Source organism: Hemiscyllium ocellatum, chromosome 2, assembly GCF_020745735.1.
Source record: "Hemiscyllium ocellatum isolate sHemOce1 chromosome 2, sHemOce1.pat.X.cur, whole genome shotgun sequence".
Lineage (NCBI taxonomy): Eukaryota > Metazoa > Chordata > Chondrichthyes > Orectolobiformes > Hemiscylliidae > Hemiscyllium > Hemiscyllium ocellatum.
The window spans coordinates 52,204,377-52,232,293 of NC_083402.1; the positions used below are offsets into that span (position 1 = coordinate 52,204,377).

The 27,917-nt window shown below is 41.9% G+C and overlaps 1 protein-coding gene across 1 annotated transcript in view; it reads left to right on the plus strand.

Moving 5' to 3' along the window:
* Window positions 1–27,917, plus strand: part of adgrv1 (adhesion G protein-coupled receptor V1) — a 566,067-nt gene that overhangs the window by 420,281 nt on the left and 117,869 nt on the right. The window contains 1 exon segment of the mRNA XM_060841343.1: window positions 13,628–13,806. Within this exon segment, the coding sequence (XP_060697326.1) occupies window positions 13,628–13,806 (179 nt within the window).

A 27,917-nucleotide genomic window follows, 5' to 3' on the forward strand; every position in this document is an offset into this window, starting at 1 on the left:
TGAAGACTTGTGCTGCAGAAGTTGGTGAACACCTAAACAAGCTGTTCTAGTACAGCTACAACACTAGCATCGATGTGCAAAATTACCCCAATATGTCCTGTATACAAAAATCCAACCCAGTCAATTACTGCCCTATCAGTTGACTCTTGATCGTCAATAAAGTAATAGAAGGTGTCATGACAGTGCTACCAAGCAGCACCTACTCAACAATAGCCTTCTCAGTGTTGCCAGGTTTCATTTCTGCTGGACCATTCAGCTCCTGACCTCATTATTGGCCTTGGTTCTAACATGGACAAAAGAGCTGAATTCCAAAGGTGAGGCGAGAGTGACATAAAGTTTATGTTTGTCGAAGGATGTACCAGGAGCTCCAACAAAACTGGAATCAATGGGACTCAGGGGGCAATCTCTCCATTAGTGGGAATCATACCTGCCACATTGGAAGACGGTTGTGGTTGTTGGAGGTTAGTCATCTCAGCTCTCAGATATCTCAGCAGGAGTTCTTCAGGATGGTGTGAAGGCCCAACTATCTTAACCTGCTTCTTCTATTACCATTGCTCCATCATAAGGTCAGAAGTGGGGATGTTCAATGATGATTGCACAATATTCAGCACCATTCACGCATCCTCAGACTGAAACAGTCCATTTTCAAATAGTCATTGAGACATATAGCACAGAAACAGACCCTGTGATCCAACTCATCCATGCTGACTTTGATAGCCAATGCCAAGATACAGTGGACAGAGAAGTGAAGTGCAAGGTTTTCAGGGATAATTTCATAGATGTCTGTGACTTGCTGCTTTCGATTACCTCGGATGCATCTCGATCTTTGTTGTTAGATCCTGTGTGGAGGGTTTGACCTTTCCTGCCTTTCTGTCCCTCTTTCCCCTCCTATGCTGTCCTCCTGCTCAGGTGTCACCTTTCTGTGAAGGTTAATTTCTCTCAGACATCCTAATCTGACCGGGTCCTATTTTTCAGCATTTGCTCCACACCCGTTTAAACCTTTCCTATTCATACACCCATACTGATGCTTTTTAAATGTTGTAATTCTACACACCTCCACCACTTCCTGTTGCAACTTGTTCCATACATGCACCACCTCCACGTGAAAATATTACCCCTCCCTCAGATCCTTTTTAAAACCTTAACCCCTCACACCATGAGCCTGCACCCTCTAGTTTTGGTTCCCCCACCCGAGGAAAAAGGCATTGACTGTTCACCCTATGCACACCCCTTGTGATTTTATGAGCCTCTTTAAGGTCACCCCTCAGCCTCTAACACTCCAGGGAAACAAGCCCCAGCTTATTCCCCTTCTCCCTCTCCTTATTACTTAAACTGTCCAATCCCAACAACATCCTTTTAAGTCATTTCTGTACCATCTCAAGTTTAACAACATCTTTCCTATACAAGACCTGGACAATATCCAGGCTTGGACTGACAAGTATCTGTCACACCATATTAATAGTCAGCAATGGCCATCTCCAATAAGAGACATTTAATGGCATTACTATCACCATCATTACCCCACTACCAATATCTTGGGAGTTACCATTGACCAAAATGTCATCTGGACGACCTATATAAACACAGTGGGTGCAATAGTTGGTCAGAGGCTAGGAATATGACAGAAGGTAACTCACCTCCTAACTGCCCAAAACCTGTCCACTCTACCTCCATCATTAACTCTACTGAGGTGATTGTTTATAATTGGCGCATTCACAGTATATCGAAGGATCTTTTACTATGCTGTAGAACTCTTTGAATGTAATGAAGATCAAAATGGATGGCCATCTATCGCCCCCAGAAGGATTGGTGCAGCAAGCATTAAGATTTTGGGCAACCTTTGGCTTCCCTGACTCATCGAAACTCCCTCCAGTGCTTTGGCACAAACCAGAGATTTCTCTTTCAGGACACCAGGCTGCCCCAATGAACGTTCCTCAGGGAGTCTCAAGCAGGACCCAATTCCATCTGACCCTCATCTAATTTCCACTTTGTCTTGCTATAAGTGAACAGGAAACTCATCTCCATAACAATGAAAGGCTAACCTCCCCCCATTCCCCCTGTAAAAATTTGAACTTCCATCTGCTTGCCACTGGAAGTAGGTTTCTGACCTGAAAACATATCCAGCTGTCGTTTCCTGTCTGTGTGTCAACAATCTGTCCCAGGAGTTAACGTGGGTCAGCAAGCATTGCGTGATGGATCAGTAGGATGACCTGAGAAAGGATATATGCAGTAACAATGTGGATGTGCTGCAGTTTTTGGAGAGGACAGATTGGTGACCAGGAATTTATTGAAATAATTGAGCTGACAGAGACTTGGGGGAACTTAAAAGCAGCAGTAATATTGTGGAGATGAAAGCTTTATAATAAAGGGCACCTGACATTGGGAATTTCAGCACAGAGTTGAACAGGAAGTGAACAGCTGGATTTGGCCTGAAACAGTGGGAATGGGGTCCGTGATCAATCTACGCTGTGGCAGCACTGATGGTAATAGCTTTGATCTTCTCAGTGTTTCACTGGGGGAAATTACAGCTCATCCAAGATAATTTGTTATTTTTACTACCATTAAACTGAATTTTAAGCTGCGTTTCAAATTATTCTGCAGTATAGTATTTAAATGAATCATGTCATCTCTCAAGAAAAACATGAAAGAGATGGCCAAATTTGTCACTTTTACTACACTTTCAAATTGAGTTGTTGTGCAGTGTTCCAGGTTGGTAAATCAAGAGATATTATGTTTGCTTCAACATAAATTCTCAAAAATATGAATGAAACAAATAGAATACACCATGCTTCTATTTAATTTTGAATTAATTTAATTTTAAAACTGGTTTGAGTTTTAGGATGGGTGTCTATAATCTAAAACTGCCGCCCCTCTAAAACATTTACCCCCATTCATAGTACATGGAGTAATAGAGATGTATAGCATGGAAACAGAACGTTCGGTCTAACTGGTCCATGCCTAACCTAATCTAGTCCCATCTAGTGAGCACTTGACCCAAATCCCTTCAAACCCTTCCTATTCATATACCTATTCAGATGCCTTTTAAATGTTGCAATTGTACCAGCCTCTGGCAGCTCATTCCATACATGCACTATCCTCTGTGTGAAAAAGTTGCCCCTTAGGTCCCTTCTATATCTTTCACCCTTACCCTAAACCTATGCCCTCTTGTTCTGGACTCCCCCATTTCAGGAAAAGACATTGTCTATTTATCCTATCCATGCCCCTCATGATTTTCTAAACCTCTATAAGGTCACTCCTCAATGTCCGACTGTAAATACAAGTATTGAAGCCTTCACGTGCTTGAGCAGTGCAACCAGGGATTTTCCTCCATCGACCCCTGCTGTAATTGTGCTGACGGATCCTTCACTGCCCATGGGAGTGAGCAGTGATTGCTTGGGTAGGTGGTGGGATTGTGGATGCTGCTAAATTTCCTTTGAACCCACCTGTGTTTACAGTCCCAACTAAGGTTGTTCGTAGAGAATTGGTAGTAGACACAGAAAATGGTGGTGAATGCCTTCTGGTGTTACCATAGAGGATGTGATATGGTAGCAGCTTCCCTGACTCCAGTGTGCCTCTTCTGTAAGACTTGTAAGGCTGCAGATGTTCCAACTTTAAGGCATTTTGGCCCCTTTAAAACTGCCTTCACCTCTCTCAGTGCTGCAGCAATGGTCATTCTGGCTAATGGCACTTCACACAGGGCCTTATTAGCATCTTGTTCCCCCTGAAATTGTAATTCCCAGTAAGAGAACACAGTACATGAATAATAAATGCCAACTAATGGAAATTGTTCAGAGTTCAGCAGAAACTGAGGAAATGAGCAGGAATCGTGCCCCACTGTAACTCAAGCCGAGTGAAGATAATCCCTGTCTTATTCTTTTACCTAGAAAAAAGCAGAAAGTCAATAAAGTAAATACGTAGCTAACTCTTTCAATGTGCTCCCTTTTGCAGGCTTGAAATGGACAGGCTAATTGCACAACCTTCCATTCAGTGCAGGGCATTTAGATTAGATTAGACTTTATTGTCACATGAATACAGGAGTACAGCGCAAATTGTAAAGAGTCACCACTCTCTGGCACCATCTTAGAATACAACTGTTGGAGTAATATACCAAAACAGAAATTAAAGAAACAAACAAAAGGAAAAGAAATGTCTAGATCACTCTTGTTTCCATGAATCATGAACCAGGCTCCCCAGTGCCATCTGTGCCAGACCCACCAATCGACCATTGTCCAACACCATCTCTAACTCCTGGGCCCACTTCATCAACGCCACACTGACGATGTCGATGCCACTGCCACTGCCTCATGTCCTACACATCACCACTGCTTTATTTGCACAGAATGGTATTATTCAAGTTCAGATTCACTTTACAAGTAAAACTCCATTTTGTAAATTTAGGATCATATGGATGTTTTAATTGGGCACACTGTAACTACAGAGGCTTGTATTTTGGCTTTGATTCTGAGTACTCTTGAATTTAGCTGTAATCAATCTCAAACTGAATAAGACCACTTCCTGCCTTTCAGCATGAGGCACTGAGCTGTTGTCAATGCAATCTTTCAGGTAATAGAGAAGATAGAAAATTGGAAGGGAGTAAGCAAAGGCACCTGACCCCCTGATCTGCTGATATGTGTGCACTGACAAAGTAACAAATCTAAAGAAAGGTGCAAAAAGTCAGATTTCTTTGGTTCATTCCCACCTCCAGTCCTACAGTTTAGATTACAGTCTTTTTAATACCACCTCCACAAAAGCCACATGTCACTTTAGTCATCTAGTACTCATGTACAGTAAGACAAATATATACTTTAATTATAATTATATCATGGCATGCTCCATTCAAAATAAATGAATGTTGGTTAAAAATGTGTGTTCCTTCAAGCCTGAAATGTGAATTTGGATAGCCTCCTTTCTGATCTAACTAGAATAGTTTTGTTGAGTTAACAAGCTTATTGCATTGTTGCATCTATTTACAGATCGTATGAGTATGACTGACAGTCCTACACATATCGTAAGGAACAACTTAATCTCAGATCCACCACCGACTAGCTCCTTTGCTCTGTCCTCATGATATCATCACAGTGGGTGGTGCTTACTGCCCTTAATCAAGTATCAATCATTTCAGATACTTTCAGACCCATGTATATAAACACATTTTCTTTTCAAAATAAGTGGCAGAACCTTGATCTCTTTAAAAACAGATCATCTGCAGTTTGGAACTGAGGGATAGTAATAGTTCTAGGTGCCCATCTTAGAGAACTTTCCTGGAGACATTCAAGTGAGAGGCTAGTTCCAAGTCTGCTGCTATGCCTGTTACCTGAGCCCCTTTCCCTACAGGCAGTCTCATTCCCTTCAGGCACATAAGCAAATGAACCACTCAATAAGGTATAAGGAAAAATATTTCCCTTTGATGGTTCAGACTTCTTAACTGGCCAGGAATGCCAACATGCTTCCTTATGAAGGTTAGTACATCCCTACTCATTCAGCATACTGGTATCCACTGATGTTCTGCACGACAGTCCAGTTGGGAAGTGAGTTCCACCCCAGCCCATCACTTCCAAGAGCCATTTAAATGTTTCATTCTATAGAGGTTAGTCAGTCTTGCTATGGGAGACTGGTGTAATCATCAAGATATTTTCAGATCTCCATGTTTATTGAGTACTTTTCAACATTTTTTTCACATTAGTATTATGACAGAAGCATGTCAATGGTTAATTCATGAAGGCACATTGAAAAATTAGAATTGCCAGGATCACTAGAGAAGCCAAACAATGATTGAAAGGGTAGTTTGATCATTGCATCCTCATTGCTTTCTTATCCAGACATCAAAGGAATTAAAACCATCAATCCTGTAGCTAGAAAAATACATGCTGTAAATTTGATTGATTAGAATTCATTGTCTATTGGACTCCAGAAATATACATGAAGCAAAACATGGACATTATTTTCAATGGTGTACATTTGATTAGTATTATGAAGCTTGGAATTGGATACATCATCAAGTTTCTTTCAATGTGAGGATGACTTGGGTTGCAAGTTTCTTCATGTGACTGAACAGGCCATTCTTACCTTGCTGACATTACTGGCAGGGCCAGAATTTGTTGCCGATCCTTAACTACCTTTCAATTAAATGGCTTATTGGATTGTTTAAGGACAGTTAGGACTCAATCACTTTGTTATAGGTCTAGAATCACATATAGGTAAAAACAATGACTGCAGTTGCTGGAAACCAGATTCTGGATTAGTGGTGCTGGAAGAACACGGCAGTTCAGACAGCATCTAGGGAGCAGTAAAATCGATATTTCGGGCAAAAGCCCTTCATCAGGAATAAAGGCAGAGAGCCTGAAGGGTGGAGAGATAAACTAGAGGAGGGTGGGGGTGGGGAGAAAGTAGCATAGAGTACAATAAGTGAATGGGGGAGGGGATGAAGGCTTTTAGGTCAGGGAGGAGGGTGGAGTGGATAGATGGAAAAGAAGATAGGCAGGTAGGACAAGTCATGGGGACAGTGCTGAGCTGGAAGTTTGGAACTGGGGTGAGGTGGGGGAAGGGGAAATGAGGAAACTGTTGAAGTCCACATTGATGCTCTGGGGTTGAAGTGTTCTGAGGCGGAAGATGAGGCATTCTTCCTCCAGGCGTCTGGTGGTGAGGGACCAGCGGTGAAGGAGGCCCAGGACCTCCATGTCCTCGGCAGAGTGGGAGGGGGAGTTGAAATGTTGGGCCACAGGGCGGTGCGGTTGATTGGTGTGGGTGTCCCGGAGATGTTCCCTAAAGCGCTCTGCTAGGAGGTGTCCAGTCTCCCCAATGTAGAGGAGACCGCATCGGGAGCAACGGATACAATAAATGGTATTCGTGAATGTGCAGGTAAAAGTTTGATGGATATGGAAGGCTCCTTTAGGACCTTGGATGGAGGTGAGGGAGGAGGTGTGGGCGCAGGTTTTACAATTCCTGTGGTGGCAAGAGAAGGTGCCAGGATGGGAGGGTGGGTTGTAGGGGGGCGTGGATCTGACCAGGTAGTCACGGAGGGAACAGTCTTTGTGGAAGGCGGAAAGGGGTGGAGAGGGAAATATATCCCTGGTGGTGGGTCTTTTTGGAGGTGGCGGAAATGTCGGCGGATAATTTGGTTTATATGAAGGTTGGTAGGGTGGAAGGTGAGCACCAGGGGTGTTCTGTCCTTGTTACGGTTGGAGGGGTGGAGTCTGAGGGCGGAGGTGCGGGGTGTGGACGAGATGCGTTGGAGAACATCTTTAACCACATGGGAAGGGAAATTGCAGTCTCTAAAGAAGGAGGCCATCTGGTGTATTCTGTGGTGGAATTGGTCCTCCTGGGGGCAGATATGGCGGAGGCGAAGTAATTAGGAATACGGAATGACATTTTTGCAAGAGTTAGGGTGGGAAGAGGTGTGATCCAGGTAGCTGTGGGAGTCGGTGCTTTTGTAGAAAATGTCTGTGCCACGTCGGTCGTCATTAATGGAGATGGAGAGGTCCAGGAAGGGGAAGGAGGTGTCAGAGATGGTCCAGGTAAATTTAAGGTCAGGGTGGAATGTGTTGGTGAAGTTGATGAATTGCTCAACCTCCTCGTGGAGCACGAGGTGGCGCCAATGCAGTCATCAATGTAGCGGAGGAAGAGGTGGGGAGTGGTGCCGGTGTAATTACGGAAGATCAACTGTTCTGCATAGCCAACAAAGAGATAGGCATAGCTGGGGCCCATATGTGTGCCCTTGGCTACCCCTTTGGTCTGGCGGAAGTGGGAGGATTAGAAGAAGAAATTGTTAAGGGTGAGGACCAGTTTGGCCAAACGAATGAGAGTGTCGGTGGAAGGGTACTGTTGTGGATGTCGGGAGAGGAAAAAACGGAGGGCTTGGAGGTCTGGTCATGGCGGATGAAGGTGTAGAGGGATTGGATATCCATGGTGAAGATGAGGCGTTGGGGGCCGGGGAAACGGAAGTCTTGGAGGAGGTGGAGGATGTGGGTGGTGTCTCCAACGTATGTGGGGAATTCCTGGACTAGGGGGGATAGGACAGTGTAGAGGTGGGTAGAAATGAGTTCAGTGGGGCAGGATCATGCTAAGCATGCTGAGTCAGCCAGGGTGGTCAGGCTTGTGGAATCACATATAGGCCAGACCAGGTCAGAATGACAGATATCCTTCCATGCCGCATATTAGTGATATAATTATGTTTAAACAATAGTCGATTATGGTTGTTGATCACTGTCACTCAGAAAAAGTTTTGTTTGTCATGATGGGATATGAACTTGTGTCTCAGAGCATGATCTCAGTTCTTTGAGTTACTAGTCCAATCTTCTTAACATTATGCCACCACGTACATACCTTAGGGTACATGGTTTAGGGCGTTCCATGGGGTGGTGGGATCCAATGTGCAGAATTTGCTGCTTTTTCTCACCTGTTCTGCCATCACTGCGCCTCATCACTAAGGCATTTCAACTTAAAGCAGCTAAGCGGACAAGTTGTAAACAGTTTAAATGTTTGATATTAAGCTCCTCCCATTTGTTAATGACAATGGCTCTACACTTCAAGGAGATCTCCAGAGTGCCTTTGTAGCATTTTCTTTGTCTTCCCCTGCAATGCTGATCACTTGAGAGTTGTGAAAACAGGCTGGACGGACACATTTTGACCATCTGGACAGAGTGTCTTGTCAATTTATTCTTTACTAGGAATTTTGCTTGAATGCTTGTGGATGGTGGTTTCAAGAATGAGGCGAACATTTGTCAATCAGTCCGTACTGTTGAAAAAGAAGCTTGGAGCAGAGATGTTGATGCTGGAATTTCTCTAGTGCAAATCAGGTCTAGAGTTTGTTGATGACAGCTCTTCTGGACATTAAGACTTTAGTTGACAAAGACTGTATGCCAAATTTTATGAAAGCTTGAGCTGGTACAGTTGATCCAATGTTGGATCTCCTCTACAATGTCAAACTTTTGAGAGAGATATCTGCCAAGATATGCATAAGGACGTTTTGTATAAGGTAATGGTTCTGAAAGGGTTAATGCTGAAGATTGAAAATTGGGTAGAGCTTGGTGCAATCTGATGCTATCATTGGAATTGTGTGGAAAAAGATGGAATGTTTGATTTGATTCAATTTATTACTGTCACGTGTACTGAGGTACAGTGAAAAATGTTGTCTTAGGTGCTTTACAGGCAAAGCGTTCTGTACAGATGCATCAAGATAACAGAACGCTGTGCAGGGTACAATATTAGAGCTGTCGAGAAGGTCCAGAGAGAGATCAAAATCAACACTTGAGAGGTCCATTCAAAAGTCTGATAACAGTGAGGAAGAAGCTGTTCTTAAATCTATTCATACATGTCTTCAAATTTTTATATCTTCTGCCCAATGGAAGAGTGGGCGATTATAACCAGAGTGGGATCAGCCTTTGACTTATAAGGTCCTTTATGGACATGCCAAATTTCCTTAGCCTCCTGAGGAAGTAGAAGCATTGTTGTCCTTTCTTTACCATAGTGTCAATGTGAGTGGACCAGGACAGACTCTTTGTGATGATCACTCCCAGGAATTTGACACTCAACCATTTCCACATCAGCACCATTGATGCAGACAGGAGTATACTCTCCACTTCACTTCCTGAAGTCAATGACCAGTTGCTTCACTTTGCTAACACAGATGGAGAAATTTTTGTCTTGGCACCATGCTGCTCAGCACTCAATCTCCTTTCTGTACTCTGTCTCATCGTTGTTTGAGATCTGATCTACAATGGTGGTGTCATCAGCAAACTTCTAAATAGAGTTGAATTTTCAAGTGGAACAAGATCCTTTATTCATGAGCCTACGTAATGGATTTTGCTCTCCCACTTTGGGTGAAGTGAGCCTGTTAACCCAGTTAGAAAGCTAAGATGAAGGCATCTATCTAACTTCATGATAACAATGGTCATCCAAAGATTTGCCACACCATATGAAATCATAGGCAGCAGTACAAAATTCAGTTTAGTTGCCCATAATGAATTCCAGCAAACTCAGATACCGTTTCCAGTTCCAGCTTTAAGGGGGAACTCAGACAGTAAGCAGCAACAAGTAATGGAACAATCAAGCAGCTTTCAGAAAAAAAAGACAAGGCAAGAGTTTCCAAGGCAGAATTTATAGACAAGGGAAAATACTTTGTATCTAGTAAGAGAGACAGGAAAGCAGGTGTGAGCTAGAAATGACATGGAGCTGACACACTGGGTGCATGTGGCGGCCACAGATTGCTTTGGGTTCCTGTAGGAGCTGTCCTGACTTGAGATTCATCTCCCGAGAGTGAACAAACTCAGTTGGAGTAAGGACCCTTTAATAGCATCAGGTGAATGCAGTTCTGAAGAAGCATCACTGGTCTTGAAACGATAGAACTGTTTGCTCTCTACAGATGCTGCTAGTTTCTGCAGCAACTTCTGTTTTTGTTAGTTTAAGGTCTGCATCGTCCGCAGTTCTTTAGTTTATTTTCGGTTTAGAGTGGTGACACAGTGCCCCTTCTATGAGGTTTGATGCCTGTATGGTTATTGCTGAGCATAAATGGATTGAATCTTTGTTTCTGATATTTGCAATAAAATAGTTTCACGTAGTATATATGGTGTAAAATAATTCTCTTATTTTCTTCTTTTGTGCGCAACATAAGTTTTTTTTTGTTACAAATACATTGGCAACCTATTTTGTGGAAATGTTCAGTGGCTGACCATCATGATAAATAATTAATGAAACAAACTTGTGGTCTATCAAGCCAGATCTGAAGCTAGAATCTGACTTGTTCTGTATGACCATCAAGTTGGGATCATAACACCATGAAGATGGTGATCGCACAGGATATGGTTGCCCATCCTGGAGAAAGTGGGACAGCCTATTTTTAGAGCTGGGAGAAAGTGAGCACTGCAGGTACTGGAGAGCAGAATTAAAAGGTGTGGTGCTGGAAAAGCACAACTGGTCAGGCAGCATCCAGAGAGCAGGAGAGTCGCCGTTTCAAGTATAAGCTCTTAATTGTAGACCTGGCCCCTCCTAATCCCCAAACTCTTATTTGGGATTAGCAACCGGTTTTCTGAAGATTGCTCAGTCCCAGCACAGGTGTCTCATGGTCTTCTTGAATTTGTTTCCTGTGTGTAGATTCTTGACTAAGAGCTCTCAGGTTCACTGATCTATTCACAGTTCTCTATTGCCAGAAGATATGGCTTGTGGATGAGCTATTTTTTAAAGTGGGGACCTTTGGACAATATCATTATCCACACAATATTGACAGGTTGATGGCCAGTGATGTGTTGAAATATCTAGCCACTGTAACCTTCATCCACCTCGGCTGTAAGATGCAGAGTCTACCTTTGCATGTCCTGCCATTTTGCCTTTGAGGACCACACATTGTGTGGCACCTATCTCCTCTGGATTGGTCACTGTCTGTGGCTCCACCACCAGCATGGAGGTCCTGATGGCACTTCTCAAGGGATCACTAGTTGTACAAGCCTCTCCCCTATGTGAAAGAAAGATTTGGATGCACTCACCTGCCCTAGAGCAGAAATGCAACATAACTCAACTATTATTGCCTATATTATGCTTCACCGAACTCATCTCTACATACCTTGAAACTATCCTATCCACACAGTCCAGGACACCCCCAACTCCCTCCACCTCCTCCAAGACTATAATTTCCCTGGCCCCCAATGTCTCATCTTCACCATAGACATCCAGTCCCTATACACCTCCATCTGTCATGAAGAGGGCCTCCAAGCCCTCTGTTTGCTCCTCTTCCAACATACCCACCAGTACCCTTCCACTGACACTCTCATTCATTTGGCTGAACTGGTCCTCACCCTCAATAAATTTTTCTTTGAATCCTCTCACTTCCTCCAGACTAAAGGGGTAGCAATGGGCACCTACATGGGCACCAGCTATGCCTGTCTCTTTGTCAGTTACGTGGAACAGTCCATCTTCCACAGTTACACCGGCACCATTCCCCACCTTTTCCTCCACAACATTGATGATTGTATCGGCACCACCTCGTGTTCCCAGGAGGAGGTTAAATAGTTATCAACTTCAACAAAACATTCCGCTCCGACCTTAAGTCCACCTGGACCATCTCAGACAACTCCTTCCCATTCCTGGACCTCCCCATCCCCCCATCTCCATCAACAGTGACTGACTCAACACGGACATCTACAAGCCCTTTGACTCCCACAGCTTCCTGGATTACACCTCCTCCCATCCTGCCTCCTGTAAAAACGCTTTCCCCTATTCCCAATTCTTCCGCCTCCACCACATCTGCTCCCAGGGGGGGCCAGTTCCACCACAGAATACACCAGATGGCCTCCTTCTTCAAAGATCGCAATTGCCCCTCCCACATGGTCGAAGATACCCTCCAGTGCATCTCATCAACCCTCTGCCCTCGCAACCCCACCCCTCCAACCGCAACAAGGATAGAATCCACATGGTCCACACCTTCCACTCCACAAACATTGCATCATCCTCCGCCATTTCCACCAAACGAATCCAACCACCAGAGATATATTTCCCTCCCCACCCCTATCTGCTTTCCATAAAAACCATTCCCTCCGCGACTCTTTTGTCATATCCACGCCCCCTCCACCAACCCACTGTCCCCTCCGGGCATCTTCCCCTGCCCCTGCAGGACTTGCAAAACCTTTGCCTACACCTCCCTCCTCACCTCCATTTCAGACCCCAAAGGAGCTTTCCATATCCATCAGAATTTTACCTGCACTTCCACACGTCATTTACTGTATCTGTTGCTCCTGATGCAGTCTCCTGTACATCGGGGAGACAGGACGCCAACTTGCGGATCATTTCAGAGAACATGTCTGGGACACCCGCACCAGATAACCCATTGTCCCGGGGCTGAACACTTCAACTCCCCCTCCCAGGACATGCAGGTCCTGGACCTCCTCCATCGCCACACCCTAACTACCTGTCACCTGGAGGAAGAATGCCTCATCTTCCGCCATGGGACCCTCCAGTCACAGGAAATAAACGTGGATTTCACCATTTTTCTAATTTCCCCTCCCCCTGCCTTATCCCAGTTCCAACCTTCCAACTCGGTACATCCCTCAACTACACACCTGGTCACTGCCTTTAAAAATTCAATCAAATCTGTTAGTCATGACATCGCTTTTAGAAAGACACGCTGACCATTCATGATCACATCAAACATTGCCTGCTGAAGTGCAGAATTAGACTCTCCTGCAGAATTTTCTCCAGTAGTTTCCCTACTACTGTTGTGAGACTCACTGGTTTGCAATTCCAGGGTTTAGTCCTACCTCTCTTCTTGAAGTGTGGAGCCACATTAGCTATCATCGTGCTCTCTGGGACCTTCCCCTGTGGCCAGGGAGGAATTAAAAATTACGGTCAGAGTCCTTGTAATTTCCCACAACTACCTAGGATACTGTGTAGACAGGCATTTTATTTTTAATTAAATTCAATATTAGCGATGCAAATAATGCTGAGTCAGCAATGTCACTTTTGTATCAGTTGCACACTAGTAGTAAAGCACAAACTTGATGTTTTGAAATCAGAAATACTACAATGGTTTTTAATGGAAGCCACTTCATAAAATAAAACACAAATTTAGAGATTGTAATTATGCATGCATTTGCAGTGTTAATGACTGTACTTATAAGATATTCCTTTTTCTTTTCTTTAGTCTATCAATTTCTGGCAAGTGCTTGTGATGAATGATGAACACACATATCGGCGATACCTGCTTTTCTTCATTCTGAGTTGGGGTTTACCAGCATTTGTTGTGGCCCTACTTGTAATTATCCTGAGAGGGGGCTATCACTGGACCATGCAAGAAATATATGGCACTGTATATGGTGATGTGTGAGTATTACATGTTACAAAAACATTATTAATCATTTGATGAATTGTAAATCCTTTAATAATTCCTGATTATAAGGCATATTTGATTTTGCCAGGATATGATCCGTCTTCATTTTTGGAAATGAGAGTGAATTGGTCAAAAATAAGTAATATTCTTGGAGCATGTACGATATGTAATAACTTGATTTTGCTTTTTCATATTCAATCAGTTTCTGTGAGTCAGAAAAGTTCTTAGCTTAAGGCATGAATTAAATTTTGTTGTTTAATTTAAAGTTTTGCTCAACCATAACTTCCTGGAATAAGACAGGATGGGAAGGAACCTTGTGAGTGCATTGCTGCTTCTAGAATTAGGTCAAATAGTTATTTATAGTCCTTGGTTCAGAATTACCTCCTTCCCGTTTGTACATCAGTATGCAGAGCTACGTCAGACCAACATCTTAGTGTACTTTTCAGTATGTTCTTTGCACCCCTCCCCCAGAGTTTCATACTCAAAGATATTCAAAAACACATACATCAATACCTTCCTGCACACCCTTTGCAGAAATTTTATATATGACAGTTCCCCAATGAGAATGTTTCATTAAGAATATTTTCAGAACATCTATCATTAACAAGAAAAATAATCAACTTGAAGTGTAAGTATTGTCATTAGAAACTCTTGTCAGACATTTTGACTTTTAACTTTAAGAATGAACATTTTCTTTTTTGTTAGTCTTTGACTTAAGTCTTTGGCATAATTAATGAAATTTCTGAAGGTGTTAATATATTCTGGATCACAGCTATATTCATCAGAGCAATTAAAATATAACAATTTTTTTCTGCTTTTTCAGGCATACCATCATCTGTTTAGTTGTTGGGTTTGGTGAGCTAAGTTGACTGGACAGTTGCTTTGTGAAGCAAAGTGATAGCAATAGCGTGGGTTCAATTCCCACATCAATCCAGGTCAACATTAAATCCCTGCCTTCTAACCTTGCCCTTTGTCTGAGGTGTGTTAGTTCTGTCACTGTCTGAGAAGACAGACAAAGATCTTCTGGGACTATGGTGACTTTCACTTCCACTGTTCAACATCTATTCTACAACTGCAAATTAAACAGTCTTACCTAGAAATTGAGCCATATACAAATTGGAGCAGGAATAGGCCATTCAGCCCTCACTCCTGCCTGCTATTCCAAATAATTATGGCTGATCTGCCTCAGCCTTCAACTCCTCTTTCATGACAGCTTCTCATAGCCCTCAACTCCCTGCTGTTACAAAAACCTAACAACCTCTTCACTAAATATTGTAAGTGATCTAGCCTCCACTGCTTTCTGGAATAGGGAATTCCACTACCCTGTGAGAGAAAAAAAGTTTTTTGTACCTCAGTTTTAAATGAATGTCCCATTACTTTGTAACTATGTCCTTTAGACTGAGATTCCTCCACTAGTGGGTGGCATGGTGGCAGTGGGCGGCACGGTGGCACAGTGGTTAGCACTGACTGTGTGGAGTTTGCACATTCTTCCCATGTCTGTGTGGGCACCCTCCGGGTGCTCCGGTTTCCTCCCACAGTCCAGAAATGTGCAGGTTAGGTGAATTGGCCATGCTAAATTACCTGTAGTGTTAGGGGCAGGGGTAAATGTGGGGGAATGGGTCTGGGTGGGTTACGCTTCGGCGGGTCAGTATGGACTTGTTGGGCCGAAGGGCCTGTTTCCACACTGTAAGTAATCTAATCTAGTGATTTCTACCTTGTCAAGCCCCCTCAGAGTCTAGCATCTTCCAATAAGATAACTCCTACTTTTTCTAAATTCAAATGAATAAAGGACTCACCTGTTTAGCTCTTCTTGAAAAGACAGCCCTTTCACCTGAAGAATCAGCCTAATAAATCTCTTTCGAACTGTTTCCAGTGCCATTATATCCTTCTTAAATACGGAGATTATAACTGTACACAGTACACCAGTGTGGCCTTACCAACACCCTGTACAGTTGTAACAAGTCTTCCCTACTTTTTAAACACCAACCCCTAGGCATTTGAGGCCATCATTCCAATTGCTTGCTTAATTACTTGTTCTACCTGCACATTAAACTTTTGTGTTTCATACACAAGAACACCCAAATCCCCAATGTGCTGCACATTTTTGGATACTCTTTCCATTTAAATGATGGTATGTCTTTCGATTCTTCCTACTGAATTGCCTGATCTCAGACTTTCCCACATTAAACTCTATTTTTTTTCTACTCACTCAACCTATCTAAATCCCTTGTAGATATCTTATGTCCTCATCACAATATGGTCCTAGCATCTGTTTTTGTATTATCTGCAAATTTGAATATATTAATCTCTGCCTCCTTCTCCTTGTTATTAATATAGATAGTGAAAAAAATGAGGCTGTAAGACTGTAGCACTCAACTAATTACATCTTTACAACATGAAAAAGGCCCATTAATCCCAACTCTCTGACTTCTGTGTGTGACCATCCTCAGTATGATCCAATACATTATTCTGATACCGTGAGCTCCTGTTTATTTGTTATGGGCCAGACCAAACTGCTTCAGAATATATCAAGGAGATAAACTAGACTCTGATTTTTTTCTTATTTAAAGGTAAGTGTAAGGCATTTCTCAAACTACTAGGCTTTACGCAAAACACAAGATGGGTCTGGGTGGGACCCAAAAGTATCTGAAATAATACATTATTTAAGTATCGCTCATTAACTGTTCCAATAGAGCAACGTCCTATAAACACCCTTAGCAAAGGCAAGTTGAAAGGAAAACACAATCCCAGCAGTAAGGAGAGAACACAAGATTTTGTACCATCTCACTAAGACCATCATATGTTTGATCAATTTTCAATGCCTTTAGCCACTTGTCAAAAGTTATTTTGTTTGATCCTTTCAAATTCAATGTACATTTGACCAGGTTCCCTCCTGAGATTCCTAAAACATTGTCTGTAGGCTTCTGGTGCAATCTCATATGCATGTAAGATGGCTTTTTTCACCTCATTATTCTCTCTACATACTACTGTAATAGCAGTGCAAATACTTCACGAGCTCTACCTAACAACTTTGTTTGGATTAACAATGTTTAGGTGATAACCGGCCATTTCATCTGTTTATCCACTTCCTCAAATTAAATGGAAAACGGCTCCCAAGCCCTTCTTGGATATATATATATGTAAACAGATCCCCATCAGGCCTTTGGCTATGATGGGATTGCTTTCCATCACGATCCTCATTACTGTGCAATAACCCCTTTGTGTAGCATCTTACTGAATACCTTATGGAAATCTAAGTACAATACATCTCCTGGCTCCCCTTTGTCAACTCTGCCTGTTATGTCTTCAAAGAACTCTGGCAAATTTGTCAAACATAATTGCCCCTCCACAAAGCCATATAGACTCTGTATTAAGTTTTCTAAATGTCCTGCTATTTCTTCCTTAATAATAGACTCCAGCATTTTTCCAACAACAAATGCTAGACTAACTCTTCTATAGTGTTGTGTGTTCTGTCCCCCTCCCTTCTTGAACAGGGACATTACATTAGCAGTTGGTCAACCCACTCAAACCCTTATAGAATCTAGGGTGTTCTGGAACATTTTAACTAATGCCTTCACTATCTCTGAACTACTTCATGTAAAGCGCTTAAATGTAGACCATCAGAATGTAGTGATTGATTTACCTGTATCTGATTTCAGTCCCATTAGCTTGTCAGGTACATTTTCCCTAGTAACAGATGCTGTTACAAGACCTTTCTTCCCATTCCTAGTCTGCTTATCTGATATATTTGAGTGGTTATAGTGTCTTGCACTGTGAAGGCCAATGCAAAATATTGATTTATGTGATCAAATGACCTGATCTCCTAGGTTTCCTGATCGTTTTCACAAAACGCCTGGGTTGATTCACTTCAATTTCATGGTCCTACATTACAAACCATGTCTCTGAAATGGTGGGCAAGAAATGTCCAGGCATTTGTTATTGGAAATTTGACAACTGCTGTATTGGGGAAGGATAATCTAGAAGCATGCTTTGGAAATGTCTCAATCAAGCAGCCATCAGGTTTTATGCATATGTAAATAAGGGCATTCACATCTCTTTTGAACCCCTGGCTTGTCTTGAGATAACTAACAGACTCTTTAAGGTCTGTATGCTCTCAACCGATGTCACTTGCAACCACCTAATAGCTCACTATTTACAGGCAGGATTCCTTCTGTTGCACCATTCATCAAGCTCTGAAATTCCTCTCTAAATTTCCCCAACTCTCTATCTCTCTTTCTTTCTCTCGCTCTCTTTCTCTTTCTTTAATTTGCTCCAGGTGTCCTTCATGACACATATGCAGGTTTTTAACATCACTGATCACACCACCTATCTCCTGTTCCCCTGCCCATATTGTTCAGTCAGGTGATATTGTAGACACCTGACTACTTCCCATTACATCAATAAGAATCAATATTTCCACCAATGAAAAATTACTTGACACCATTCCTTCCCACCCCAGTTCATCTATTACTGAAACCCTCATATACACCTTTGTTTTCTCTAAACTTGACTCCTGACCAGCTTCTCACACTACCCTTTGGAAACTTGAGGACACCCAAAACTGCTGATGGGCAGCACAGTGGTTAGCACTGCTGCCTCACAGCACTAGAGACCTGGGTTCGATTCCAACCTTGAGTGTTTATCTTTGTGGAGTTTGTATATTCTCCCTGTGTCCATGTGGGTTTCTCCAAGTGCTCAGGTTTCCTGCCACAGTCCAGAGCTGTGCAGGTTACATAGTTTGGTCATGCTAAATTGCCCATATTGTCCATGGATTGGAGGCGAGGTGGATTAGCCATGAAAATGCAGGATTACAAGGTTAAGATGGGTCTGGGTGGGATGCTGTTTGGAGGGTCTGTGTGGACTTGGTGGGCCAAATGGCCTATTTTGACACTGTAGGGATTCTGTATCCTAACTTGCTTTCTACTTTCCCCACCATCTCTTGTGCCAATATTAGGATGCATACCCCTAGTGTAGTCAGTGAACTTTTTTTTTAATCATTCAAGGGATGAGAGCATTGCTAGTAAACCAGTATTTATTGCACATTCCAGATTGCCCAGATGACAATTTAATTGTCAGTTACATGGCTGTGGGAATGGACTCACAACTAGGTCAGACCAGGTAAGAATAGCAGTTTCCTACCCTAAGGACACTGAAAACGAAATGGTTTTTTTTCCCCAACAATTGACAATGAATCCATGGTCATCAATAGATTTTTCATTCCACATTTATATTGAACTAAAATTCCAGCATCTTATATGGTAGGATTTGAACCCAGGTTCCCCTTGTGAGTTAAAATAGCTTGTTTAGCCTCTTTCTTAATTTGTATATTTCAAACTAAAGTAGATCAGTTTCTATTTGAGCAGATTAAGAGTTGGTTTATTACATGCCATTGTTGTTTAAGAATGAGGAGGTAAAATTATTTTCTAACAAATTACAGGCACTAAGCTTGAAACAATTACAGATAAGTAAAAGATACGTTGAAAAAGAAAGTCCCAGTAAGTGTCTGTGGTAAACCATTGGGGCCCATTGCTTGAGTTTCATCTTGCTGAAGTGAAGCAGTTCACACTTGAAGTCAAATCCAGCAGCTTTGGTGACTTCTGTAGTTGAATAGTTGCACAGGTGGACTTTGTTCTATGGTATTGGCACTTTCACACTCCCTGCCGTCAACAGCACAGTATTTGGTTCCTGTATACTTTTCTATTTGTCCTGCCTCACTTCAAACACACTTTTAAGGTTATTTCATGAAGTCTACTTCTTGACATTCTGCCACCGAACATGGTTGTAAAATTGCTTTTTAAGTGTAGTCATTCCTTATTATCCTCAAGGCATAGGGGCACAGACTTGCCACAGATAACAAATAAAATGGAAACACCTCTTATTTACTATAAAAGAGCACAATCTGAGATAGATGCGACACTGGGGGAAAAAGGTATAGGATCGGGAGTCAAACTCTTAAGTATATGGATCCATGGGGAGTGAATCAGTGGATAACAATCACTGGGTGGTAGATACAACTTGCAAAAGTGTTGTCCCATACTGTATGTCATCTTTCCAATTGTGAGAGGTGATTAGCCCAGGTCTGGGCTGACTCACCTGTTGTCCTTTAGCTGAGGCCATCAACTTGAATGGGTCCGACTCTGATATCTGTTGAGGCAAGACAAATTATTTGTACCTGAAAAGGATCCATTGTATTGCCCAGGGCCAGATGAATTCTAAATGTCTCCCTTTTAATAGTAGAAGCTGAGATAGGCTTTGAAATAGATCAAGGTAACAGACATGACCTCCCGTAACCTCCATTATGAAGATGCTTTTGAATTTCATTTCCAACATATAGCTTTGAAAGCAGAAAATGTCCTTTGAACAAGTTTTTCTTAAAAACCTACATTATCAGAATGGCACATTCATAACACCTGGCTACATTGGTTCCTAATCATAATGACAAAATAATTTTAAACTCTCACCCTATTTTTCACATTTCACCAAGGCACCATCCCTGCTCTATCTTTGGCATCTGCTCTGGTCTTACCCTAAATGTGCCCTGAAGAAGGGTTACACCCGAAACGCTGCCTGACTCACTGTGTTCTTTCAGCGTCCTGTTTGTCTAGCTTGGATTCCAGCAGCTGCAGTTTTGTTTTGTCTTGCTCCAACTCTTGGCTTCGTGAGCATCTCTGGTTTTAACAGTTCTATCACTGGTGGCCATTACTTCAGCTAGCAAAACTTTATCTCTAGAATTTCCTCCATAAATCTCTCTCTTCCCATGATCTAAAATGCTCCTTGCAACCTACCTTGTTGTCAAAGCTGTTGCTCATTTAGCTTGTTGTCTCCTTTGTGACTTTTTGGCAAATTTTGTCTGAATACTCCCGTGAAGTACCTGGAAAATTTTATTATATTAAAGATGCAATGTGCTGTTGTAGGTATTGTGAATTTATATAATGGAAAAGAAATGCACTGAAGTGCATTGCAAAGTAGTCTCATTTGGTGTGCAAACAATATGCAAACTTTAAAAATGGATATTTTTTAAAAACAAATTCCACTTCTGTGCCAAAATCAACCATAGTAGAAAATGCAATCTCTCACATATTACTTTAACTTACTCTCATTGAAGTCTTTGTCAACAATGAATGCTGAGGACACCTACATTCACTCATTTTAGTTAGGACACAAATGACAGGAAAGAACTCTTGTCATGTTGTTATAACTGTCCTTGCACATGTTCTCTGAGCCTTAATCACCACCACAAATGTAAAACCAACAAGCAGGTGCCATCCTAATTTCCATGTCCTTTTGATAAGAAAAAAACATTAAACTTGGAAACCAAGAGAAGTTTGTTGCGGAGATCTTGGGAGCATTATTGCAAATAGACGTTAAAATTAGAATAAATATGATTAAAAACCTGTTTGTTTATATTTAATGTTTCATTTTTCTAAAAGGTCTGAGGTTCAAATAACGTTTTTGGAAATACATCCTTAGCTCTTGAATTAACATCAATACATACAAACTGCTTTTATATTGTGCTCATGCAGTGGGTTCTGGCATGTTGGTGTTTGGTAGTAATAACAAAGTAAACTTGCAGAGTTCATCAAGGCCAGTGGCCGGGGAGACACATTTTTGTTGTTTTTCCTGGCCGCTGGCCTTGCTGAATCTGGCAAGTTTATCTTGCTGCTGCCAGTTGCAAAAGAACCAGTTCACTGGGAGTTGACAACTACACTCATTAATCCGTTAGGCTTTCAGGGACATAGCGTTGCAATTGTGTGTGATGGTCTGGCTCCATCACTGTGCTGAGTATTACTATTCTTAAATACATTTTTAAGATGTTTTTAAGTTGTGGGTCTGTGTAGTCTAGTCTTTAGTAAAGGAAACTAAAACAAAATTTGTGCTGTACTTTTATGAAAGAAAATATTCTGTAGGTGAGAGAAGGTTTGAACATGAGGTGCTTTTGGAGACTTGCCTGAACATAGCCTGTGTACTACCTGGTCATAGCCTGAATGAGAAGGTAATGGGAAAGATGGTTTGCATTCGTATATCATCTTTGCAATCTCAGGACAATCCAAAGTACTTTATGGTACTTCCAAAATACAGAATTTCTAATATATGTCACCAGGTTTGTACGCAGCAAGGTTCCACAAGCAGCAATGTGAGAGTGATCAGAAAATCTGTTTTACTTTAATGTTGTTCAAAATACTGGGGAGAACACCTGTTCATACATTTGTTCATGGTATGTGTGTATGTCTGCCTGGGTTAGCATTTCTTAACCATCCCAAGTTTATACGACAAAATGATGGTAAGCTAAAGATAGTTAAGTAAAGGTTGGGAATAAATGTTTGAAGCATCATTAGGAGTTGTTTTCCCAATTTTAAATTGAAGCAAGTTTTGACATATCCATGATTTGATATGTCAAAAAAACAGGCATATCAAGGTGTCAAGGGTGTTTGAAAGTAGCCATAACTGCATGTTGTGGCCATACATCTGGAAACCAATTTCATGTCTGTGAACCTTCCTGTCTTCTCCTGTTTTTGCATTTGAAACCCGGTAGTGGTATTCTGCAGTTCTGTATTTTGAACCTACAGGGGTGGTTGTGTTGACACTGTATGTGAGCCAGAACAAGTGCAGTTAATTATGCAGGAGCTGATAGTCCATTGAAACATAAATAAACATTTAAAAATATTCATTCAGTGATACAGGTGGGAATCCTTGCTTGATGGACACTCTGTGTTAAATTGATTAATCCCCGTAATTGTGCTGCAAACAATTTGACAATTAATCTTATTACTCTTGAGTGAATAAAAGTAAATCAATCTTGTTACTTTTGCTCATGAGATCATAAGACATAGGAGCAGGAAAAGGCTATTCGGCCCATCAAGACTGCTCACTATTCAATACAATCATGGCTAATCTGATTAGAACCTAATTTTCAATGTTTATTGGCCCAGCTTGCTCAACATTTATTCATAAGACAATCTATTTATTCTAGAAATCAACACTAGTGAACCATCTCGGAACTCTTTTCAATGCAAGTATATTCCTTGCGAAGTTACACCCAAAACTATAAATGTGCTGTAGGTGTAGTCTCATCAAGCAACACCTCTCTATGAACTGTATTAGTCTCCAGTTACAGGTTCAACTATGTTAGTTTGGCCATTAGTCAAACCAATTGATAATATTGTGGACTTCAATATCCCAGATATCTTTCATCTTATTCACACTCTTTACATTCCTATTCCTGAGGAATTTTGTTGTACATACATGGAAACCAACATTATCACCATTAAGGTCACGTTGTGTCTTTCTTCTTTGCATTTAGAGTCATAAAGTCGCAGTGATGTACAGCATGGAAACAGACCCTTCAGTCCAACCCATCCATGCCAACCAGATATCCCACCCAATCTAGTCCTACCTGCCAGCACCTGGCGCATATCGCTGCAAACCCTTCCTATTCATATACCCATCCAAATGCCTCTTAAATGGTATAATTGTACTAGCTTCCACCACTTCCTCTGGCAGCTCATTCCATACACGTACTACTATTTGCATGAAAAAGTTGCCCCTTAGGTCTCTTTTATATCTTTCCCCTCTCACCCTAAATCTATGCCCTATAGTTCTGGACTCCCCCACCCCAGGGAAAAGACTTTGTCTATTTATCATATCCATGCCCCTCATGATTTTATAAACCTCTACAAGGTCACCCCTCAGCCTCTGATGCTCCAGGGAAAACAGCCCTAGCCTATTCAACCTCTCCCTATAGCTCAAATCCTCCAATCCTGGCAACATCCTTGTAAATCTTTTCTGAACCCTTTCAAGTTTCACATCTTTCTGGTAGGAAGGAGACCAAATTGCACGCAATATTCCAACAGTGGCCTAACCAATGTCCTCTACAGCCACAACATGACCTCCCAACTCCTGTACTCAATACTCTGACTAATAAAGGAAAGCATACCAAACGCCTCCTTCACTATCCTATCTACCTGCGACTCCACTTTCAAGGAGCTATGAACTTGCACTCCAAGTTCTCTTTGTTCAGCAACACTCCCTAGGACCTTACCAATAAGTGTATACGTCCTGCTAAGATTTGCTTTCCCAAAATACAGCACCTCATATTTATCTAAATTAAACTCCATTTGCCACTTTTCAGCCTATTGGCCCATCTGCTGAAAATCCCACTATAATCTGAGGTAACCTTCTTCACTGTCCACTACACCACCAATTTTGGTGTCATCTGCAAACTTACTAACTGTACCTGTTATGCTCATTTCCAAATCACTTATGTAAATGATGTAAAGTAGTGGAACCCACACCAATCCTTGTGGCACTCCACTGGTCACAGGCCTCCAGTCTGAAAAACAACCCTCCACCACCACCCTCTGTTTTCTACCTTTGAGCCAGATCTGTATCCAAATGGCAAGTTCACCCTGTATTCCATGAGATCTAACCTTGCTAACCAGTCTCCCATGGAGAACCTTGTCAAACACCTTACTTATGTCCATATAGATCACATCTACCACTCTGCCCTCATCAATCCTCTTTGTTACTTCTTCAAAAAGATCAATCAAGTTTGTGAGACATGATTTCCCATGCACAAAGCCGTGTTGACTATCGTAATCATTCCTTGCCTCTCCAAATGCATGTACATCCTGTTCCTCAGGATTCCCTCGAACAACTTGCCCACCACTGATATCAAGCACACTGGTCTATATTTCTTTCTTTGTCTTCTTGGATGTCATTTCCGATGCATGATGATACTCAGTATCCAACTGTCAATGTTATCTTCCTCATCTGAATATGTTGAGCCCAAGCTGTTATAGTGGAAGAACTGAGTCTCTCCCAGAAAAGAGGCAGTGCAGAGATTAGATAATTAAGGAATGTGGGATACCATTATTTTTATAAATCATCTCTGGAAAGTATTCTGAGTACTTTTGTTTAACTTTGTGGAGGCAGGTGCATATTCTGTGAAGAAAGCTAGGGTTAACCTATTCACATTGTCCATTATCTTGTGGATCGTTAGGGAGAGTTTGAATCTTAGGAATGCCTGGAACATTACAAAGTTCTTGTATGACTTTGTGCTCATGGTTATGGTATATTATGCATAGAACACCAAAATGAACAAACCAATTGTGCATTTGGACTTGAACTATTGCTTAGACTTTCTGTTCATGTATAGGAATTATCTTTGTGATCTTGATAAAAATATTTGTTAATACAAGTGTATGTTCAATGCCATTTTTGCTCATGTTGAAATCCATAGTTAATGCCTTCAATAATTTAGTTGCAGTCAGAGATCCCATCCTGGGAAGAAGCCACTTTCCAAAGTATAGCTTTTATAGATGTGGCGGGCAATGTTGCTTTATTTTCACAGTGTTCTTGTCAGAGCAGTATTTTCTGATGTTAATTACCCTGCCTGATCATGAAATATTTTCAATTTTTGAAACATGAGACTGGAAGGAACGATAACTTGGTTCACTGTCCTCCTGATTAATCAATGCAAAGTAGTATTTTGCTCCCTGTTCCTTTTCCAGTGCCTTAGCAGTTTATGTGGCTGTTTGGACTTCATTATGCATCTTCAGGTGGGTTTATGTTTAATTTTCCATAGAATTGAAACCTACTAATGTTTTCCTCAATCATTTGAAGCTGTCTAAAATCTTCTTTTTATGAGCTAGACATCAGACGGTCTTGCTGTGCAGTTTAGGTCTCATTCAGAAGCACATCTGGGATATTTAAATGTATCCCTGAATAGGAACTCTGTTTGTTTAGTTTAAAGTGGCCAACAGCACTCAAACTCCAACAACTCTGAATTTTCTTTTGGGTGTGATAAGCCTTGAGGTTTGCTTTGGAGGTGGAACAGCAATGATTGGATGTGTACTTGCTCTGTAGTGGTTTGCTATACATTTCTCTTTAACATGATGGTTACATTGCCATCAGCATTGACAATTATCTCTCTGATGCTAGCCTCCCTCCTGGATTTAAAGCCCCTGTCTTTTCCCATGATCTTGATAATGTGTGTGGTTATGTGTGACAAAAAAAGGGAATTTTGGGATTTTCACTGATGAGTCTCTTCAGCTCCATCTGGACATTATTCATCTCTCATTGCTTAAGCAAAATTATTTTTCTCCTGAGCTTCCCATGTTGACATAAAGGATGATTCCAGGTGGATAATTCTATCAAAAAACTCAGACGCGACCACAGGTACTGAGACCAAGGCGTTTCCTTTGGACTGCTTACATCCATGTGTAGACTGTTGCCATTGCTAACATTTCAGATGTGCAAAAAAAAAAGTGGGCGGCACGGTGGCGCAGTGGTTAGCACTGCTGCCTCACAGCGCCTGAAACCCGGGTTCAATTCCCGACTCAGGTGACTGACTGTGTGGAGTTTGCACGTTCTCCCCGTGTCTGCGTGGGTTTCCTCCGGGTGCTCCGGTTTCCTCCCACAGTCCAAAGATGTGCGGGTCAGGTGAATTGACCATGCTAAATTGCCCGTAGTGTTAGGTAGGGGTAAATGTAGGGGTACGGGTGGGTTGCGCTTCGGCGGGTCAGTGTGGACTTGTTGGGCCGAAGGGCCTGTTTCCACACTGTAAGTCTAATCTAATTACCAAACTCTCTTGTCAGGACTTCACACATCATTATGGGCTCCTTTGGTCATCAATAGCTCTCCTTAGTTTTTCTCTATGAGGTTTTCTGTGCAGATGCTCAGTAGAGAATGGGACTTGCTCGCTGATATTGAGGAACTTGGATGCCATGACTATGATCATACCTTGAATCCAGATTTCAGCCGAAAGGTTGCTTGAGGTTTCTGAGCATCCTCCAAATCTATTCAGCTTCCTTAGTATAGAGACGTACAACACGGAAACAGACCCTTCGTTCCAACTCATCCATGCCGACCAGACATCCTAACCTAATCTAATCTCATTTGCCAGCATTTGGCCCATATCCCTCTAAACCCTTCCTATTCATATACACATCCAGATGCCTTTTAAGCACTGTAGTTGTACCAGCCTCCACCGCTTCCTCTGGCAGCTTATTCCATATATGCACTACCCTATGTGTTAAAAAGTTGCCCCTTAGGTCCCTTTTATATCTTGCCCCTCTCTCCCTAAATCTATGTCCTCTAGTTTTGGACTCCCCCACCCCAGGGAAAAGACATTGTCTGTTTATCCTATCCATGGCCTGTCATGATTTTATAAACCTTTACAAGGTTAGTAGATAGAATGTACATGAGCAGACGCTCCTGCTGTGTGACCTGGGTCCATGGGAGCCCTGTCCTTGACTCTGAATGAACATTCAAATTGATTCTTCAAAGCCAACTCCTCTGCTTCAGCCTCCTTCATTGATGAAACTACTATCCAGTCCTCAATCATAATTTCCAACTCCGTCAGACAGTTTTCCATCCTTTTAAAAATTATTAAAGACCCTGGGAATTACACAAGACACTTGGCTATGATTGTGTCAACTGTAATGTCTGCTGGGTGGAAGCAGCTGCATGGATGTCAACGGCCATAAACAAAATTGCTAATGTTCGATGCCTATATCTCCTTCCTTCTCCTACTGACTATGCCAAACTATCACAACAAAGACACACTCTGAATGTATAAAGATTCTAGTTCTGTGACTTTTTATTTCATTGACATCAAATGTTGGCATATTGTGTGCAATTCTGGTCTCCTTCCTATCAGAAAGATGTTGTGAAACTTGAAAGATGTTCAGAAAAAGATTTACAAGGATGTTGCCAGGATTGGAGGATTTGAGCTATAGGGAGAGGCTGAACAGACTGGGGCTGTTTTCCCTGGATTGTCAGAGGCTGAGGGGTGACCTTATAGAGGTTTACAAAATTATGAGGGGCATGGATAGGATAGATAGACAAAGTTTTCTCCCTGGGGTGAGGGAGTCCAGAACTATATGGCATAGGTTTAGGGTGAGAGGGGAAAGATATAAAAGAGATCAAAGGGGCAACATTTTCACGCAGAAGGTAGTATGTGTATGGAATGAGTTGCCAGAGGATGTGGTGGAGGCTGGTACAATTGCAACATTTTAGAGGCATTTGGATGGGTATATGAATAGGAAGGATTTGGAGGGATATGGGCTGGGTGCTGGCAGGTGGGACTAGATTGGATAGGGAT